This window comes from Erinaceus europaeus, chromosome 5 (assembly GCF_950295315.1).
Source record: "Erinaceus europaeus chromosome 5, mEriEur2.1, whole genome shotgun sequence".
Taxonomy (NCBI): Eukaryota; Metazoa; Chordata; class Mammalia; order Eulipotyphla; family Erinaceidae; genus Erinaceus; species Erinaceus europaeus.
In genome coordinates this window covers 87,778,596-87,796,629 of record NC_080166.1, presented here as the reverse complement: position 1 = coordinate 87,796,629, position 18,034 = coordinate 87,778,596, and the positions used below count along the sequence as shown (strand labels likewise).

The 18,034-nt window shown below is 42.8% G+C and overlaps 1 protein-coding gene across 1 annotated transcript in view; it reads left to right on the top strand.

Moving 5' to 3' along the window:
- LOC103108300 (liprin-alpha-2) overlaps nt 1–18,034 on the top strand; it is a 430,491-nt gene that overhangs the window by 243,206 nt on the left and 169,251 nt on the right. The window contains 3 exon segments of the mRNA XM_060191502.1: nt 1,528–1,629; nt 7,146–7,310; nt 13,795–13,869. Of these exon segments, the coding sequence (XP_060047485.1) occupies nt 1,528–1,629; nt 7,146–7,310; nt 13,795–13,869 (342 nt within the window).

The following is an 18,034-nucleotide window of genomic DNA, read 5'->3' as shown; positions in this document are numbered from 1 at the left end:
AAGCACTCCCTTATAATCCTTTTTCTTTCAGTAGGCAACTAACTCTCTAGGAGAATGGGCTGTATATAGGATTTAAAAGATCTATCTGATATTCTGTGAACAGGTATGACTCATGGTTGTCTTCATATAATATTTATGAGTGTAAGATTTCTTTCTTTGTATTTGTTTTGTTTTGTATTATTGGATAGAGACAGAGAGACATCGAGAGGGGAGGAGAAGATAAAGAAATAGAAAGGCACCTGCGGCCATGTTTCACCATTGGTGAAGCTTTCCCATGCAGGTGGAGACTGGGGACTTGAACCCTGGTCCTTGTGCTTTGTATGGGCGTTCAACCAACTATGCCACCACCTGGCCCCAAGATTATTTCTAAGTGCCAGTTTGTTAGTAATGCACATAATAGAATCTTCTTCCTCTTAGTGTTTCCTCCATGAGAGATATTCAATCTGTCTGAAGAAGGTCTCCATTGTATGTTTCTGTTCATTAGCTTCTACTTGCTGCTTAGTACAGCTCTCCCTTAAATGGTAGTCAGCAGCATGTCGTCAGGCTGCGGTCACGGGAGAAAACCTTCATGTGTGATACCAGTCTGGCTACAGCTGTGAGCTGTGCTTCCTGATTCTAAACCCGTAGTCTTCTGGGAGGTGTCTGAAGTGTTCACTTGGGCTGAAGCCATTCTGAGAAACTCAGCCAAGTTTGCAGCAAACAAATGTATCAAGACCTAGACCTCCCCGGAGGCTTCTCTCTACTTGTTTGTCTTTGTGTGGATCCACTTTGGATGTTTCCTCTTCTGACAGTGCCTTTTTGGTCTGTTGCTAAGACCTGTATGCTACTTCATTACTTGCCAAGTTTCCACTGGACTGCTGAAAGTTAAATCACTTAGTGATAACTGGACCTTTACTGCAATTCAAAATTATCTTAAACTAATATATTTTTTTAAATCTTTATTATTTTTATTTATTTATTGGCTAGAGACAGCCAGAAATCAGGAGGGAAGGGGGAGACAGAGAGTAAGAGAGACAGAAAGACACCTGCAGCCTTGCTTCACCATTTGTGTAGCTTTTCCCCTGCAGGTGGAGACCAGGGACTTGAACCCAGGTCCTTGTGCACTGTAATGTGTGCACCACCACCTGCTCCACCCCCCTCAATGATATTTCCTATGTTAGAATAGCAGAACTTTGAATCCATTTTCCTGATATTCTTGATAGTCAATGTTACTGTGTATAAACTTTCTGACTAGTGGTAGGAATTCTCGTGTCGCAAAGGGGCCATGTAGTTTCTGAGCCCATTTGGAAAAACCCATTTGGACTCCAAAGTGCCAATTATCACAGGGAGAGAGGCTCACTCCAGCCAGAAGGAAAGATAGTAGTGAAATCAGAGTCCCAGTTCAAAGGAGCCCATGCTCCAAAAGGAATGGCTGGAGCACAGTCAGTCAGTTAGCTTCTTTTTTTTAAATGTTTTTTAATTTATAAAAAGGAAACATTGACAAAACCATAGGATATGCACACTCTTAATCATTTACTCTCCTTTCAGGAGTTTGCCACACTAACAAAAGAACTAAGCGCCTGCAGGGAACAACTGCTAGAAAAGGAGGAAGAAATTTCTGAGCTCAAAGCTGAAAGAAACAACACAAGAGTAAGTAGAATTGCCTCTAGCTAGGAGGAATCTGCATGTGATCCCTGCTTTTTTTAAAAATTTGATTTATTTATAAAATTAAAAAATAGAAAATATTGACAGAACTATAGGATAAGAGGGGTAAAATTCCATATATTTCTCACCACCAGAGTTCCATATCCCATCCCTCCATTGGAAGCTTCCCTATTCTTTATCCCTCTGGAAACATGGACTCAGGATCAGTATGGGGTGCAGAAGGTGGGAGTTCTGGCTTCTGTAACTGCTTTTCTACTGGATATGGGTGTTGGCAGGTGGATGCACAGCCCCACTCTGTTTCTGTCTTTCCCTGGTGGGGCAGGGCTCTGGGGAGGTGAGGTTCCAGGACATATTGGTGAGGTCGTCTGCCCAGGGAAGTCAGGTTGGCATCATGGTAGCATCTGCAACTTGGTGGCTGAAAGGCAGTATGATATAAAGTATAACAAATTGTTTAATAACCAGGGACCTAAAGGCAAGAGTATAGCAGATGAGATTTAGAGTCTTTGTTTTGGAAAAAGCTAGTAAGTCTATTTTAGGTATACTCCAAGGGGCCCATGACTTTACAAGTTTTCGCCTTAGCCTGACAACTAACATGCAGGTGGACCCTGCTTTCTCTCTCATCTATGCATGAAACCTTGAAACTCTGAGGAAGAACTGAAGTAGGCTCCAACTGATCCTTTGTGACTTAGAACAGAGAAGAATATATGAAATAAAACAAAATAAAAAAAAAAAAACCCTCACAACAGGAAAGCTAAATTAATAGCTTCTGAGCCTAAATCACTACATTTCCTTAGAAAAGGTTTTTCTTCTTTTTTTAAATGCCCTTTGCTTGACCAAACATTCAAGAGAAAGGCCAATTTGGGAATTATATGGAATTGAACTCCTCTTATTCCACAATCTTGTTGATCAGAATTAAATCAACAATTACAAATAAGGCAAATTTCAGTACTGAGTTTTTCACACTTTCCATCAGTGAGGGGTCAGTACTGCAGGGGTTAGATACTGATCACAGAGAAGTCTGAGAGGTTCCTTACTCTGATGAAGGGTGTAATGATGGAACAGCCAGACAAATGTCCACACCTCGCCCCAGTGCTAAGAAGCACAACACTACACTACTTAACAACTACTGGGTCAAAGAGGAAATAAAGGAAGAAATAAAAATGTTTCAAGAGCTCAATGAAAATGAAGACACAAGCTATCAAAATATTTGGGACACAACTAAAGCAGTAATGAGAGGGAAGTTCATAGCCATACAAGCACACATAAAGAAACAAGAAAAAGCAGAAATAAACAGCCTGATTGCACATCTTAAAGACCAAGGAGAAAAAGAACAAAGGAACCCTAAAGCAACCAGAAAGACAGAAATCACTATAATTAGGGCAGAAATAAGTAACATTGACAAAAAGAAAACCATACAAAAGATCAACAAAAGTAAATATTTGTTCTTTGAAAGAGTAAACAAAATCAACAAACCTTTAGTCAGACTCACAAAACAAAAAAGGGAGAAGACCCAAATAAATTGGATCATAAATGACAGAGATATCACAACAGACACTGCAGAAATTCAGCATATCATGCAAGATTTCTATGAACAACTCTGTGCCATCAGGCTAGAGAACCTAGAACAAATGGATGATTTCCTACATAACTACAAACTTCCAAAACTAATTAAAGAGGATCTAGATAACATGAACAGGCCCATCACAGCTAATGAAATTGAAACAGTTATCAAAAACCTTCCCAAAAATAAAAGTCCTGGACCAGATGGTTTTACAAATGAATTCTACAAAACTTTCAAAGAAGAACTAATACACCTCTCCTTTTAAAAGTCTTCCAGAATATTGAAGACACTGGAATTCTTCCTTCCAGCTTCTATGAAGCCAACATCACTCTGATACCAAAAGCAGACAGGGACACAAACAAAAAAAGAAAACTACAGACCAATATCTCTGATGAACATAGATGCTAAAATATTGAACAAAATTCTAACCAACTGGATACTGTCAGTCCCAGTTTAGGGCGCCAGCATGCCGGGCTAGCTTCACGGGCAGGAGACAGACAACCAGGGACTCATGGCTGAGTGGAGAGCAGTATTTCTTTATTGATGAGTGAATGGTTCAAAAAACTAATCTAATCTAATCACAACCCAATTCTGTCCTGCCTCTCTCTCCTCAGGCGGAAGAGTCAGGAACAAAGGAAATACATAGGATAGGGGGCAGGGAGAAGGAAGAAGTGCAAACTAGCAAGCACTAAACCAAAATCTCCCGGAGGCAGGGGGAGTGAGACCAAACCAATGTAACAGAATGACCATGTAAATAGACCACAATGTCAAGCAATGTAACAGAAGGGATCCCAGAAGCAGAACTAGAAGCATACCACCAATTTCCCCTTTTCTTTTTAACTAATTGACCATAGTATCAGGAGTGTGGGATGAACAGAAACCTATATTGTACAGGCATTTAAAAAAAAAAAAAACTGCCACAAGACATGGAAGAGCAAATAAAAGAGCAAGAAGAATCAGTGTGATGCCAAGGGAAGGCCTGAGGGGGGCATTTCTTGCCTCTGTGGGCAAGGTTTATCAAGCTAAAGGACATTTCTTGCCTCTGTGGGCATCTCTTGCCTCTGGGGATGCTTTATGCCTCAACGGGCATATCCTGCCTCTGTGGGCATTACCTATCAAGGAGAGGGACATAGCCTATAGAGTCCCAAGGCAGCTGGCTGCAGTCAGTCTTTGAAAAACCCAGCACCGTAAAGGGAAGCTGCTGTAGAGTTGTGTAAAGTGTCCAAGAGGTGTACCAGTGAGTCAGATAGAAGTGCCAGTCCAAAGTAGATGACCACGGAAGAAATGCCAGGGGGTGAAATTTTGCATGAGGAAGGTCAGCTGCTGGAATTCAGCTTTTCTGTAGAGAACTTGACAGCTGCAATTTACTTACTTGTGAAACAAAACTTGTAGCAGGTTAGAAGTTTGCCACAATTGATAACTCCATTATAATTGGAAGTCCTTTCTAGTATGATTTCAAGGTTGTTTAAACAGTTTAAACTCAATAAAATGTGGAAAGGTAAACAGAAGAACCATGTTTAAAAGCCTCAGGCATGAGAATCATTAGCATAACCATTGTGCAATCCACCATTTCTAATTGAGAAGGTATTTGAGAGCTTTTCATATCAATAACGTCTTTTTTTACCTTTTGTTACACCCGTATAAGATGGAGACACACCCTAGGTGTGCACAGGTTTTTTAGACCAAATTAGTTAAAATATATTGATTTTTAGCTAATTTTTACCTCAGACTTTAAATGTAAGTTGATTTTACCTTTATGAGAATTATGTTGAAAACCTTTTTCATTTAACTTTGCCTGGTAAGAATGTAGCCTTAAAGTTACATTTCTAACCTTAAAGTTAATGTTTACTAAACTTCAAACACACACATAAACATGGTCTTCAATACACAAGGAAAAAAACTTTTGTTATGAAGACATGTCATTTTAAACACGAATTTAGATCTGTACTGTCTTAGTTGTTCGGGGGGTGCGTTGTCCGGTGGTGGCCTCTTGTGCAACTTTACTTCCAGGAATTGCAGGGGTGTGATCACTGCACTGATGTCTGCGTATTCTAGCACCTCTGCCATCAGAGCCAAGCTGGGGATCTTGGCCAGGGTGCCCAGTCCCGGCAGGGAGCCCGCAGTCTCCGGGTGGTTCAGGATGTGCCCAGACACCATAGCAGGAGAGCGGGTGGGCCGGCCGTGCAGAAGGCGCAGGCCGAGGTGCCCCGGTTCAGGGCCAGGATGGGCTGCAGCTCTGCCCACCATGCCCACCACCCTGCTCCCAGTGGCTGAGCAGTGAGGAGGGAGCCCGCGCCCAGCGCCCTGCGTCACACAGCGGTGAGCAGGCTCCTGTGGGCCAGCATCGGCGGAAACCAGAGTGTAAAGAGCAAAGTGTTCCAGAGACAGAGAAACTGTCTTATGAAGAAAGGGCAGAGGCCTTTGGAAACCTCTTCATAAGTAGAAAAGCAGCCCATAATGGATAGGTAGCCAAACGTCTTCACTTATCTGGGGGATGGGCAGGTCAGGTATATTAAAAAGACTGTTCATCATGACCTAGTGGAGTATCTCCCAAGGATGCAAGGTTGGTTTAATATACATAAATCAGTCAATGTGATCCACCACATCAATAAAAGCAAGACCAAAAAACATACGGTCATATCATAGATGCAGAGGAAGCCTTTGACAAAATACAACATCCCTTTATGATCAAAACACTACAAAAATGGGAATGTATGGAAAATTCCTCAAGATAATGGAGTCTAGACCTCCAGCCCCAGAATGAGGCACATATTTTCAACTGGAGAACATCTTCAAGGAAACGTTCTGATAGTCATGTTTCCTGAAACTGATAGAGAACACAACATTTGGCTCTTGGACATGTACACATTCATTCAACCCTGTGGTGTGCCTTGTAATGTTAAAGTTCAGGATCTGAACACATCCGGAGTGTCCAGAGTGATGAAGTCCCAGCAGTGACAGAAGACGCATGTATACACACACACACACACACACACACACACACACACACACACACACACACACCTTCCAGAGTTGATACTGGAATGATTGATTGATATTTTCCAAATATTAAGTATCTAGAAAACTCATGATGTATCTTTTTCCTATGCAAGGCTGCGCTGTGACTTTCCCAACAACTCAGTCTGAGAGGAAAATGTCCCACAGTGAGCTAACCATAACTGAATATGTCAAACAGTAATGGCAATGATGATAGCTAACATCCACTGTGAAATGCCTGTATGTCTTAGACTTCTGGCTCCCTCCTTACAGTCACCCCTCCTCCCTGCTCCACAGATGAGAAACTCTGACATGGCCAGGCACTTGCCTAGGTCAGGCAGCTTATAAATGGCACAGGTAGGACATCTGCTTGCTGGCTTAACTGTGGCTTCTGTATTTGAGAAGCCACACCATCCTGCTACCCCTAAACCATGTGGTATAAAAGACTGCATTTTGGGAACTGGAAGGGCTGGTGCACCTGGTTGAGTGCATATGTCACAGTGCATAAGAACCTGGGTTTTAACTCAACAACATGGTATATGATAGAAATGTGATTACCTTTAAAAATATCTTTATTGATTGATTATTAGATAGAGACAGAGAAATTGAGAGGGAAAAAGAAGTCAGAAAGAGAGACACCTGCAGCCCTGCTTCACCACTCATGAAGCTTTCCCCCTGCAGGTGAGGACTGGGGGCTTGAAACCAGGTCCTTGTGCACTACAGTGTGTGCGGTGCTCAACCACGTACACCACCATCTCCCAGCCCCATAATTACCTGTTAATATGGTTTGTGAGTCTGGGCTTACAAGTGGGCATGTGAGTTTCGAAGCTACTGGTAATATAGCCTAAGAGCATTTTAGAGACAGTGTGAGCCTGCAGAGGGAGGCTCTTAAAGTGCTGCTGGCCTGTGTCCATCAATAACTGTGTCTTCTCTTCCCCCATAGCTATTGCTGGAGCACCTGGAGTGCCTTGTGTCTCGACATGAACGGTCACTCAGAATGACGGTGGTGAAAAGGCAAGCCCAGTCTCCCTCGGGAGTATCCAGCGAAGTTGAGGTTCTCAAGGCACTGAAATCTTTGTTTGAACACCACAAGGCCTTGGATGAAAAGGTATTGTATTTGGAAAAGTTTCCTAAAGTTGTAGATATATACATAGGTTTTTTTTTTTTTACCTTTTTATGATCTCTATTTATTTATTGGATAGACAAGGCCAGAAATTGAGAGGAAAGGAGGGGATAGAAAGGGAGAGAAAGGAGGTCAGGTGGTAGCTCAGTAGGTTAAACACACATAGCACAAAGCACAAGGACCAGTGCAAGGATCCTGGTTTGAGCCCCCGGCTCTCCACCTGCAGGGGAGTCACTTCACAAGTGGTGAAGTAGGTCTGCAGGTGTCTGTCTTACTCTCTCCCTTTCTTGCCTTTCAATTTCTCTCCATCCTATCCAGTAAAATGGACAAAATGGCTGCTAGGAGCAGTGGATTCATAAAGCTGGCATCAAGACCCAGTGATAACCCTGGATGCATAAGAAAGAAAGAAAGAAAGAAAGAAAGAAAGAAAGAAAGAAAGAAAGAAAGAAAGAAAGAAAGAAAGAAAGGAAGGAAGAAAAAAGAAAGAGAAAGAAAGAAAGAAAGAGAGAGAGAAAGAAAGAAAGAGAAAAAGAGACACCTGCAGCACTCTGTCACCACTCGTGAAGCTTTCCCCAGCCACGTAGGGACCAGGAGCTTGAACCAAGGTCTTTACACAGTGTGACATGCTTGCTCTGCCAGGTGTGTCACCACCTGGCCCCCATTTTAGATATAGCTCAGGGAAGCTGAAATTAAAAAGGAACACTGATCTTAGGGGACTGGGTGCTGGGAACACCCAGTGGAGTGCACCTTTGATCATGATAGACTGCATGAGTTCAAACCCCTAGTCCCCACCTGCTTCATGCTTGCTAGAGTAGGGCTGCACGTGTCTCTCCTTCTCGCTTTCTTTCCCTCTCTCCCTCTCTCTGCCTCTCACCTCCTATGTATCTAAAAGAAAGAACCAGGTAAAAAGATGGCCACCTAGAGTGAAGGCATCTTGCTATCATGGAACTCAATTATAAAATAAAACACAAACTAATCATTTACTGCTAAATAAGAACAGAGTGTTGCCAAGGGCCTCAGGTTGGACTGTTGGATTGCCATCACTATCAGGACCCCTGTCTTCATGCATAGCTCACCCAGCTCTTAATGTTGGTCAGTACAAAGAAAATCATGTCAACTGTAGGAAATCAGATTTCAGAAACACCGCTAGGATGCAGGAGGTAACTCACCAGATAGGAGGCTTGTACAGGACCTAGTTCTGAGCCCTGGCACCACTTGGGAGTGCTATAGCACCAGGGGAAGCTCTGGTCCTATACTCAGTCTCTCTCTCTCTCATTCCCTCTCTCCCTCTTTCTCCTCTCCCCTTCTATCTCCTCTCTCCACCTCTCTTCCTTTCTCTTTCCCTCTTTCTTTAATTTTATTTATTTATTTTGTATTATATTTATTTATTTGGATAGAGATGACTAGAAATCAAGAAGGAAGGAGGTAATAGAGAAGGGGAGAGACAGAGAGAGACTTGTGGCCTTGTTTCACCACTCATGAAGCTTCCTTCCTACAGGTGGGGACCAGGGGCTTGAAACTGGGTCCTTGCACACTGTAACATGTGAGCTCAACCAGATGCATCACCACTCAGCCCCTAAATCTTTTTATTTATTTATTATTGGATAGACACAGAGAGAAATTGAGTGGGGAGGATATATATGGAGAGAGAGAGAGAGAGACCTGCAGCCCTGCTTCACCACTCGTGAAGCTTTCCCTCTGCAGTTGGGGACCAGGGGCTTGATCCTGGGACCTTGTGCACTGTAATGTGTGTCCTCTTAACCAAGTGGGTCACTGCCTGGCTCCTTCCTGAAAAAAGTTGACCCAGGGTCATGAAATCACTCACACATGACGTGTGGGCTGCTCACCACCCGCCCCCCCCAAAAAAAACACACAAAGAGATTGTTTTATATTAGTACTGTTCATCGTCATGTTCTTTGAAAATACTAATGGGCCTGTGGCCGCTCAAGATGCCTGGTATAATATGTCATTGCCTAAGTCCTGACGAAATGTTCAATTTCACTTGAAATTGAACATTTCCATTGAATTCCCTCCCTCCCCTCACATTCTTCTTTCTCTCCCTCTTCTCTTTGTCTCCATGCTAGCACTCTCTGTGTGTTTCTAAATGCGTATGTCTGTACACATCAATACAGGAGACTAATCGCTGATAACCCAGCCTGCCTAGAGGGATAATTACCATACTTTCAGATCTAGAGGTTTATGTCATAAGGATACTCGTTTTTAGGTTTCTAGTAGCTTAGTGCTAAATATACACATTTTTTGAACAGTCTCATCATCACAGCTTAAAGAACTAGCAGACAAACCTGATTTTTCATACTTTTAAGCATATCTATAAGTTCCTCTTCACTGTTCTACCAAGGAGTTCCCTGACATAAATAAGCCCATATGACGATGTTGTACTTTGAAGATTAATTTGTCTTATGACATGATTTCTGTCTTGTGAGTTTTCAAAGAATAACTTTTGCATCAAGCTTTAGGATTTTGAAGAGGATCATTTAAGGGCACTTCCCAAGACAGTAGCTGACAAGTTCCTGTCCTTCAGATCCAAAGGAGGGATTATTCCTCAGCCCTGTCTTGGATTTGAGCAAGTAGGAATATTCCCGGCTCTGATATTTGTGTTCAGCAATATTTTTATCACTGACCTTTCTGATGTTTTTATTGCAGGAAGCTATGTAGATTCAGTGCATACAGATACTTATGACTCTGCCTTTTAGATTATAAAGGAGGCATTGCTTCTTTTCATTTATTTAAATTTTTATTATCTTTATTTATTGAGTAGAGATAGCCAGAAATTGAGAGGAAGAGGGAGAGAGACAGAGAAACACTTGTAGCCCTGCTTCACCGATCATGAAGCTTTCCCCCTGCAGGTGGAGACCAGGGGCTTGACCCAGGTCTTTGTGCATTGTGATGTGTGCTTAACCAGGTGTGCCACGCCTGGCCCCCCATGAGTATCCTTTTCTAGAAAAAGGAATGTAAGGAAGCAAGAAATACCTACAATAAAGATAACTGACTTGTTAGCTTGCACACTGGCTGTTGTGTAACTAATGGAGAGCAACTTACTAAGTAGCAGCTCAGTGAGTTTAGCATAGCTGCCTAAGACAGTCTACCCCATAGACATAGGAACCCTGATGGGGTCTTTTAACTCACGGAAAAATGTCTTGGATGTGAGTGACTCCATGGGCAGCTTTACGAAGTCATCTTAAATAACCCTGCATAAAGGGGAGAGCTTCATAAGCTGGAGCTCACAAGTTGGCCTCATCTAGATCAGTGACTTTCAAGGTCAGTGAATTAGGAATCAAGTATGAGCCATGCTCACTTTAAACAGCACTTTGCTTAGTTAGCAAGAGATTGATACCTGCCTAAGTGCCTTCATAAGCAGCTTCCCTTTCTTAGAATGACTCACACTTTCTCCTAGGAACAGAGGAGGTGGAGGGCCAGCTACCGGGTAGTGGTGCACAGGTTAAGCACACAACCTACTAAGTGCAAGGACCCATGTAAGGACCTGGGTTCAAGCCCCCAGTTCCCCACCTGCAGGGTGGGGGTCACTTCACAGGAGGTGAAGCAGGTCTGCAGGTGTCTCTCATTCTCCCTCTCTATGTTCCCCTCCTCTCTCAATTTCTCTCTATCCTATTCAATAAAATGGAAAAAAAATGGCCTCCAGAAGCAATAGATTCATATTGCCAGCACTGAGCCCAGTGATAACCCTGGAGGGGAGGGGAAGGTAGACAGAGAGAGAGAGAGAGAGAGAGAGAGAAGGTTGGGGAGCCAGGTGTGAGTGGCACAGTTACAATATCCTATGAAGGACAGATAGTCTGTTGACATAGCCAGAGGATCAGAAAGCAGGTGTGTAACTGCCTCTGGAGGAAGGAAATGCACAGAAATCACAGAAAGAGATGAAAGAAACATAAAGCATTTCCACAGCTGCAAACAATCATTCTTTACTGGCGTGGCCTTAGTTATACATCCATTGAACATACTGTTGTTTTTTTACAGTTAGAATGTTTATTTTTTCTTTCTCTTTCTTTCTTTCTTTCCTTCTTTCTTTCTTTCTTTCTTTCTTTCTTTCTTTCTTTCTTTCTTTCTTTCTTTCTTTCTTTCTTTCTTTCTTTCTTTACTGTTGGGACAAAGAGTAAACTTAATCATGATTCCAAAGTGTTGACACATTCTGTGGTAGGATTGTCTCATTTCCCTGGGGAAACGAAGTCCATGTGCTCTGTAGTCACTCAGACAGCACCACTGAGTATTTTTTCAAAGCTGCACTTGGTATCCCTGGGGACATGACAGTAAGCACCTACACTGAAATGCAGACACTCCTGATGTGGTCCCAGGGTGTGACATCACACTGAGGGGACTTGACCTGAGCTGTTGGTCCAAGCAGACAGACACCTGCCCTCCTGGTGTTTTCTTTCAGAGGGCTGAGAGTGAAAGAATGAAAGTAATGCAGCCCTGCTTCACCATTCGCAAAGCTTTCCCCCTGCAAATGGGCGCCAGGGTCCCGAACCCGGGTCCTTGCACATTGTAATGTGTTCTCAACCAGGTGGGCCACCACCCAACCCCTGATTGAGAATTTTTTTTTAAATTCTAATTGAGTTCTATCATTTTTTTCCTTTGGAAAATAAAGCTTACCTCAACTTTAGAATTTTGTATGTGTTCATTTACTTAATATAACTGACCTGTAATCCCAGTTAAAACTTAACTAAAATTGAAAACCATCATACATTATTGATGGTTTGATAAAAATGCATTGATAAAAATGAAAGTGTTTTTGTAAATATAAACATATCAATATGGGGACAAATATTAATCATAGAAGATCAGTTTATAAATAATCAGAAATAATCATAAATAATCATAAATAAGAAGCTCCCTGGATGATTTTATCTTAAGTTACAGGTACAAATTTTGATGTTTATGGAAGTTTAAACTAGTAGTAGTAGTCAGATTTCTTTGTGATGTATAATCTTTGTATACTAGACAGTATAGTAATGGGTATGGATATACAATGTCATTTGGAAGTTCTAAGAAAGCAGGTGTCAAAGGAACTTGTTTGATGTTCATTTAGGTGTGAGACACCGTAAACCACCCCATGCTCACATTCCACAGCTGAAGGTTGGCCCTACCCCCTTTGGTTCAGTGGAACATCTAGTCAAGAATCTCCAAGTAATTAAGGGCTTTCCAACTCCTCAGGAACAGCAGATCACTAATCACTATAAAGCATGAGCAATGAGCCACATTTTTCAGATTTTAAGAATCCTTTTGACAAAACAATTTTGGAAGTTAGGTAGCAAATAGCAAATGAGAAGTCAACAACTTTTAGAAGTACTTTTTTTTTTTTGCCTATGCCTCGTGTTTCATCAATGACTAGTTTTACCAGACAAATCTACAATATACTGTTGACCTCCTCTTTCCATGGGTTGAAGCCACTATAGAAGTCCATTTCTTAAAAAAAAAAAAAAAAGTATGTGCATTTCTATACAAGAGGAGAGCCAAGAATACAAGAACACCCTTCCTATCTGGAATGCTGAGTACCATGGTTGCAACTAGAAGCCTCAGGCATGCAAGGGCTGTTCTCTACATTGAACTATCACCCCGGCCAAAGAGTAGACTTGATCGGTATTTATTTTTGAATTATTGTATTATGGTGGTTAATGTTGGTGGTGGGTCAGTGTAGAAGTGTACCCTGCAATTATATAATCTTGCAAGGCATTATTACATCACTAATAAACATAGAGAAAAAAAGAATTCCACTTATTTTTTATTAGTTATTTAAAAATGGTTGACAAGATTGTAAGATAAGAGGGAGGCAGTTCCACACAATTCCCACCACCAGAGTTCCGTGTCCCTCTACTGGAAGTTTCCCTATTCTTTATCCCTCTGGGAGTATGGACCCAAATTCTTTATGGGATGCAGAAGGTGGGAGTTCTGACTTCTGTAAGTACTTCTCTACTGGACATGGGTGTTGGCAGGTGGATCCACACCCCCAGCCTGTTTCTGTCTTTCCCTGGTGAGGCAGGGCTCTGGGGAAGTGGGGTTCTAGGACACATTGGTGAGCCCAGGGAATTCAGGATGGTGTCATGGTAGCATCTGCAACTTGATAGCTGATAGGCAGCAAGATATAAAGCAGGACAAATTATTTAATAAACAGGAAGCCAAAGGTTAAGAATAGAACAGATAAAACTAAGGTTCTTTGTGTGGGAAGAAGCTAGGAAATCTATTTTAGGTATATTAAAAGGGGCTACGACTTTACTAATTTTTGCCTGAGCCTGAAAGTTAACATGCAGGTGGGCTAAAAGTATTGTCTGGGCTATTTTACCACTGAAACATGAAGGGAAAAAAAGACTTCCAAGGAAATTTGTTGATTCAGTAATGCTGTGCGGGGACCGTGTGTCCCTGGGCAATGAGACTGAGGAATGTTTGCTTTGATTATGTTGAGATCTGACTGATGCCCATGTTTTGGTTTCTCTTCCAGGTAAGGGAGCGACTGCGGGTTTCTTTAGAAAGAGTCTCTGCACTGGAAGAAGAACTAGCAGCCGCTAATCAGGAGGTAACATGCCACACTTTCTCCTCTCTTGAGGGGCAATCTTGCTCCCTATCTGGCCCTTGTGTCCTGCGTCCCCGGTGTTAACACTGTCACCCAAAGCAGACCCCATTCTGTGTGTGTCCCAGGACAGGCGTGAGGAAGCTGGGTGCCAGGCCTGGCTTCTGATTCCTGAGGATTCTGTTACTAGGGACCAGAAGCTGGCAGGACTGGGGTCTGGAGGGGCTGCTGTTGGAAGCCACAGCTTCCCGGAAGATAGGGGCAGCTGCCACCCTGGAAGGCCATCATGCTGAGGTGTGTCTCACAGGAGGGGCCATGAGATATCGCTGCCCAGGGGTGGGGGGGGAGTTACTGAGTTCGTCCTCTGGAAGACTGTCCCCATGTTTAGAAGTACTTTGGGATCTACTGCTCTCCAGGATTCTAAGCAAGGGCCATATATATAATCTAGTTAGAGACTTAGAGACTTGGGAGTTCTGTTTGCTTTTTATTATTACCATCATTATTTTGTCATCACCAGGACTTCACTGCAAGGGCTCCTTTTATCATTTTCTTTTTTCTTTCTCTTCTACTCCTTATCCTCCTCCTCCTTCCTCCTCTTCTTCCTCCTCCTCTTCCTTCTATTTCCTCTTCTCCCTGCTCCTCCTCTTCCTCCTCTTCCTCTCCCTCCTTTTCCTCCTCCTCATCTTTCCTCTTCCTTCTTCTCCTCCCTCTTCTTCCACCTCCTCCTCCTCCTCTCCCTCCTCTTCATCCTCTTGCTTCTCCTACTCCTACTCCTCTCCTTCTTTTCTTCATCCTTCTACTCTTCTACTCTTTCTCCTTTTTATTTCCAGACGACCGTTTAACCTTGGCTTATGGTGGTGCTGAGGATTGAGCTTTGGCATCGCAGAAATGAAAGCCTTTTGCATAATAATTAGACTATCTCTCCCAACTTGCATTGGCTTTTTTCAAATAGAACTAGAGAGACAGAGGGAGTGAGGGAAAGCCACCAAAGCTTTTCCTAGTGCCGTGGAAGCCAGACTGGAACCTGGGTTATGCCTATGGCTGAGCAGGTGCACTCTGCATGAGCTGTCTTGCCAGCCTGAGAGATGACACTGATGGTCATGATGATGATGATAATGGCAATTGTTATTGTTATTATGGTTAATTGACAAGATCTTATTTATCTATATTGGTTATTAGTGGCAGAGAACAGAAAAAAAGAGATCAAGTCCTCTCATTCATCATAGAAAAGAGAATCTCAGAGAAACAAAAGGACTAAATGCTTTTTTATTAGTGATTTAATAATAATTAACGGTTGTAAGATCACAGGGGAACAAGTCCACACAGTTCCCATCACAGAGTTCCCTGTCCCATCCCCTCCATTGGAAGCTTCCCTATTCTTTACCCCTCTGGGAATATGGACCCAAATTCTTTATGGGATGTAGAAGGTGGGAGTTCTGGGTTCTGTAATTGCTTCTCTGCAGGACATGGGCATTGCCAGGTGGATCCACACCTTCAGTCTGTTTCTATTTTTCCTAGTGGGGCAGGGCTCTGGGGAGGGGAGGTTTCTGGACACATTGGTAAGTTCCTTTGCCCAGGGAAGTCAGGATGGCATCATGGTAGCATCTGCAACTTAGAGGCTGAAAGGCACTGAGATATAAAGCAGAGCAAATTGTCTAATAAACAGGAACCTAAAGGTAGGAATCGAGTGCATGTGAAGAGGGATCTTGGGTTGGAAAGAGCTAGGAAATCTCTTTTATCATGTTCATAGGGGGCTATGACTATGATTGTTTTTGCTCAAGTTTGACAGCTGAAATGGAGTTGGACAAAAGTCTTTTCTGGGAAGATGGTGTCAGAACTGAGACTAGAGCTAGAAAGCTGGATCAGGGCAGACAGCAGCTCCCAACTATGAGGAAATCATATAAATACCATTAACTGCAAACCTCACTGATGTGACCCAGAGCCCATGTCTGTTCACATCCAGCACAGGAGCCTGTGTGACCTCTGAGTCCCTCTGAGTCTGAGCTCACAGCCCATGGTCACCTCTGGGAACATTCTAGGCTGCTCTCTTTTCAGGACCCTTCTTCCTCAAGTGGCAGACTATGCTGACTAGCCTCCCTTCAGAGAGTGGAGAGTCTCTCCCATTTCTGCTCTGCAGTGAGTGCAAGGCAGAACTATAGGTCTACACTGCATCTACTACCAAAGTTTTGTGACCACTGTCCCCTCCAAGGATAACCACCATTATTCTCACAAAATTTTAGAGATAGTTTGGTCATTCCTTTTTTGTTGGTAAGTTCATGAGTTGATTCCCTATCTTCCACTTATGAGTGAAACCAATCAGTAGCTGTCTTTCACTTACTTCACTAAGCACAGTCAGCTCCACTTCTACCTAGTTTGTTCTGAAGGACGCAGTATTACCTTTTTACTGGCAGAGTAGTATTCCATTGAACACATGTCCCTTCCCTGCTTAATTGAGTTACCTGTCACTGAGCATGTAGCTTGCCCCCACTCCATGGCAATGCGTGTCTTCTTGTTTTTCCTGTCCTTTGGGTAAGTGCCCAGTGGTGGTATTGTCAGACTATAAAGCATTGTCATGTGTATTTGTTTAAGGATCCATCACACGTTCTTGCATTGATGCTGCACCACTTTGCTACCACACCAACAGCCTAAGGACGCCCCTTTTTTCCATGTGCTGGCCAACGTTTGTCATTTTCTTTCTGGTGGATATAGCCCACTCAGGGCTGAGATGGTATCTCATGGATGGTTTAGTTTGTATTTCTCTAATGATAAGTGAAGTGGGATGTTTCTTCATATGTCTGTGTTATCTTCATTAAAAAAAAGTGTGTATTCAAAAAAATTTCTTTTGGCTTCCTAGGTTATCACTGGGGCTTGGTGCCACCATTACAAGTTCACTGCTTCTAGTGGCATTTTTTTCTTTCATTTTATTGGATGGGACAGAGAGAAATTGAGAGTGGAGGGGGAAATAGAGAGGGAGAGAGTCAGAGAGATACCTGTAGCCTTGTTCCACCACTCGTGAAACCTTCTCCCTACAGGTGGGGACCAGGTGGGGAACCTGGGACTCTGTGCTTAGTAATATGTGCACTTAACCAGGTGTGCCATTGCCCAGCCCCTATATTCAAGTTTTAACTCACTTTTTAATAATCCAGTTTTAGTAAAAAAATTTTAATTTTTCATGGGATAGAGGGGAATTGAGAGATTAAGGGGAGGTAGTAGGAAAGACAGAGAGATACCTGCAGCCCTGATCCATTGCTTGTAAAGCTTCCCCTCTGCAGGAAGGGCTTGAACATCTTTGCTCATTGTAACATGTATACTCAACCAGGCACACCATTGCTGCTCTCAACCGTCTATTTCTATCACTTGAGAGAAGTGTAATCTCTGCAGAGGATGCAGACAGTCCTGTGGGAGAGTTGTCTAGCTGTGCTTACCCAAGGAGACAGCCAGCACTCCTCCTCTGTGGGCTGATTCATTTGTACAATTAATGAGATGGCTGAGTCTTTTTCTCTTCAAGTTAAGGCTGTCATTTCTGTGAGCTAAAAGCTCCTGACCACAGCGGACGTCCTTGAGTGGAATTATTTCAGACTCCTAGGAAGTGTGATCACTAATTGTAGCTGAACCTTTAGCCATGCACAGGACAACTGAATTCTATTTCCCCCAGTCTGGTGAGATGAACCAGATTTAATTTTTGATGATTCCTCCTGCCAGGACTTTGCAGTCTCCTTTGAGCTTGTGCTCAAGGTGCATTCTGACTGGATGGACGGACCCCTTAGTTTCATCTCTAGGAGATGTGTTTGTGAATTCTACAACTGGCTTTGCATCAGTATTCTGACAGGCTGTCAGATATGCGTTTTTTGATATCAATATTTAAATTATGACTTAGTGGCTAACCATAGCAGAAAAATTACTTTCTGGGTGACAACAGTATTTGCATAAGGGAATGGCATCTCTGCATCTGAACTTGGATCCCTGGAAGAGAGAGTCAAACTGTCACCTGATGTCCACCACTTGCTTGCACATGGTTCTGAACCCCCAGCAAACAAACTGAGGAGCCCACCTCCCCACCTCATCTAATATTTTATTCATCTTATTTTAATAAATGCAAGAGGTATATAGAGAAAGATACAGAGAAAGAGGTGGACCAGAGCCCTGCTCAGCTCTGGCTTATGGGTGTGCT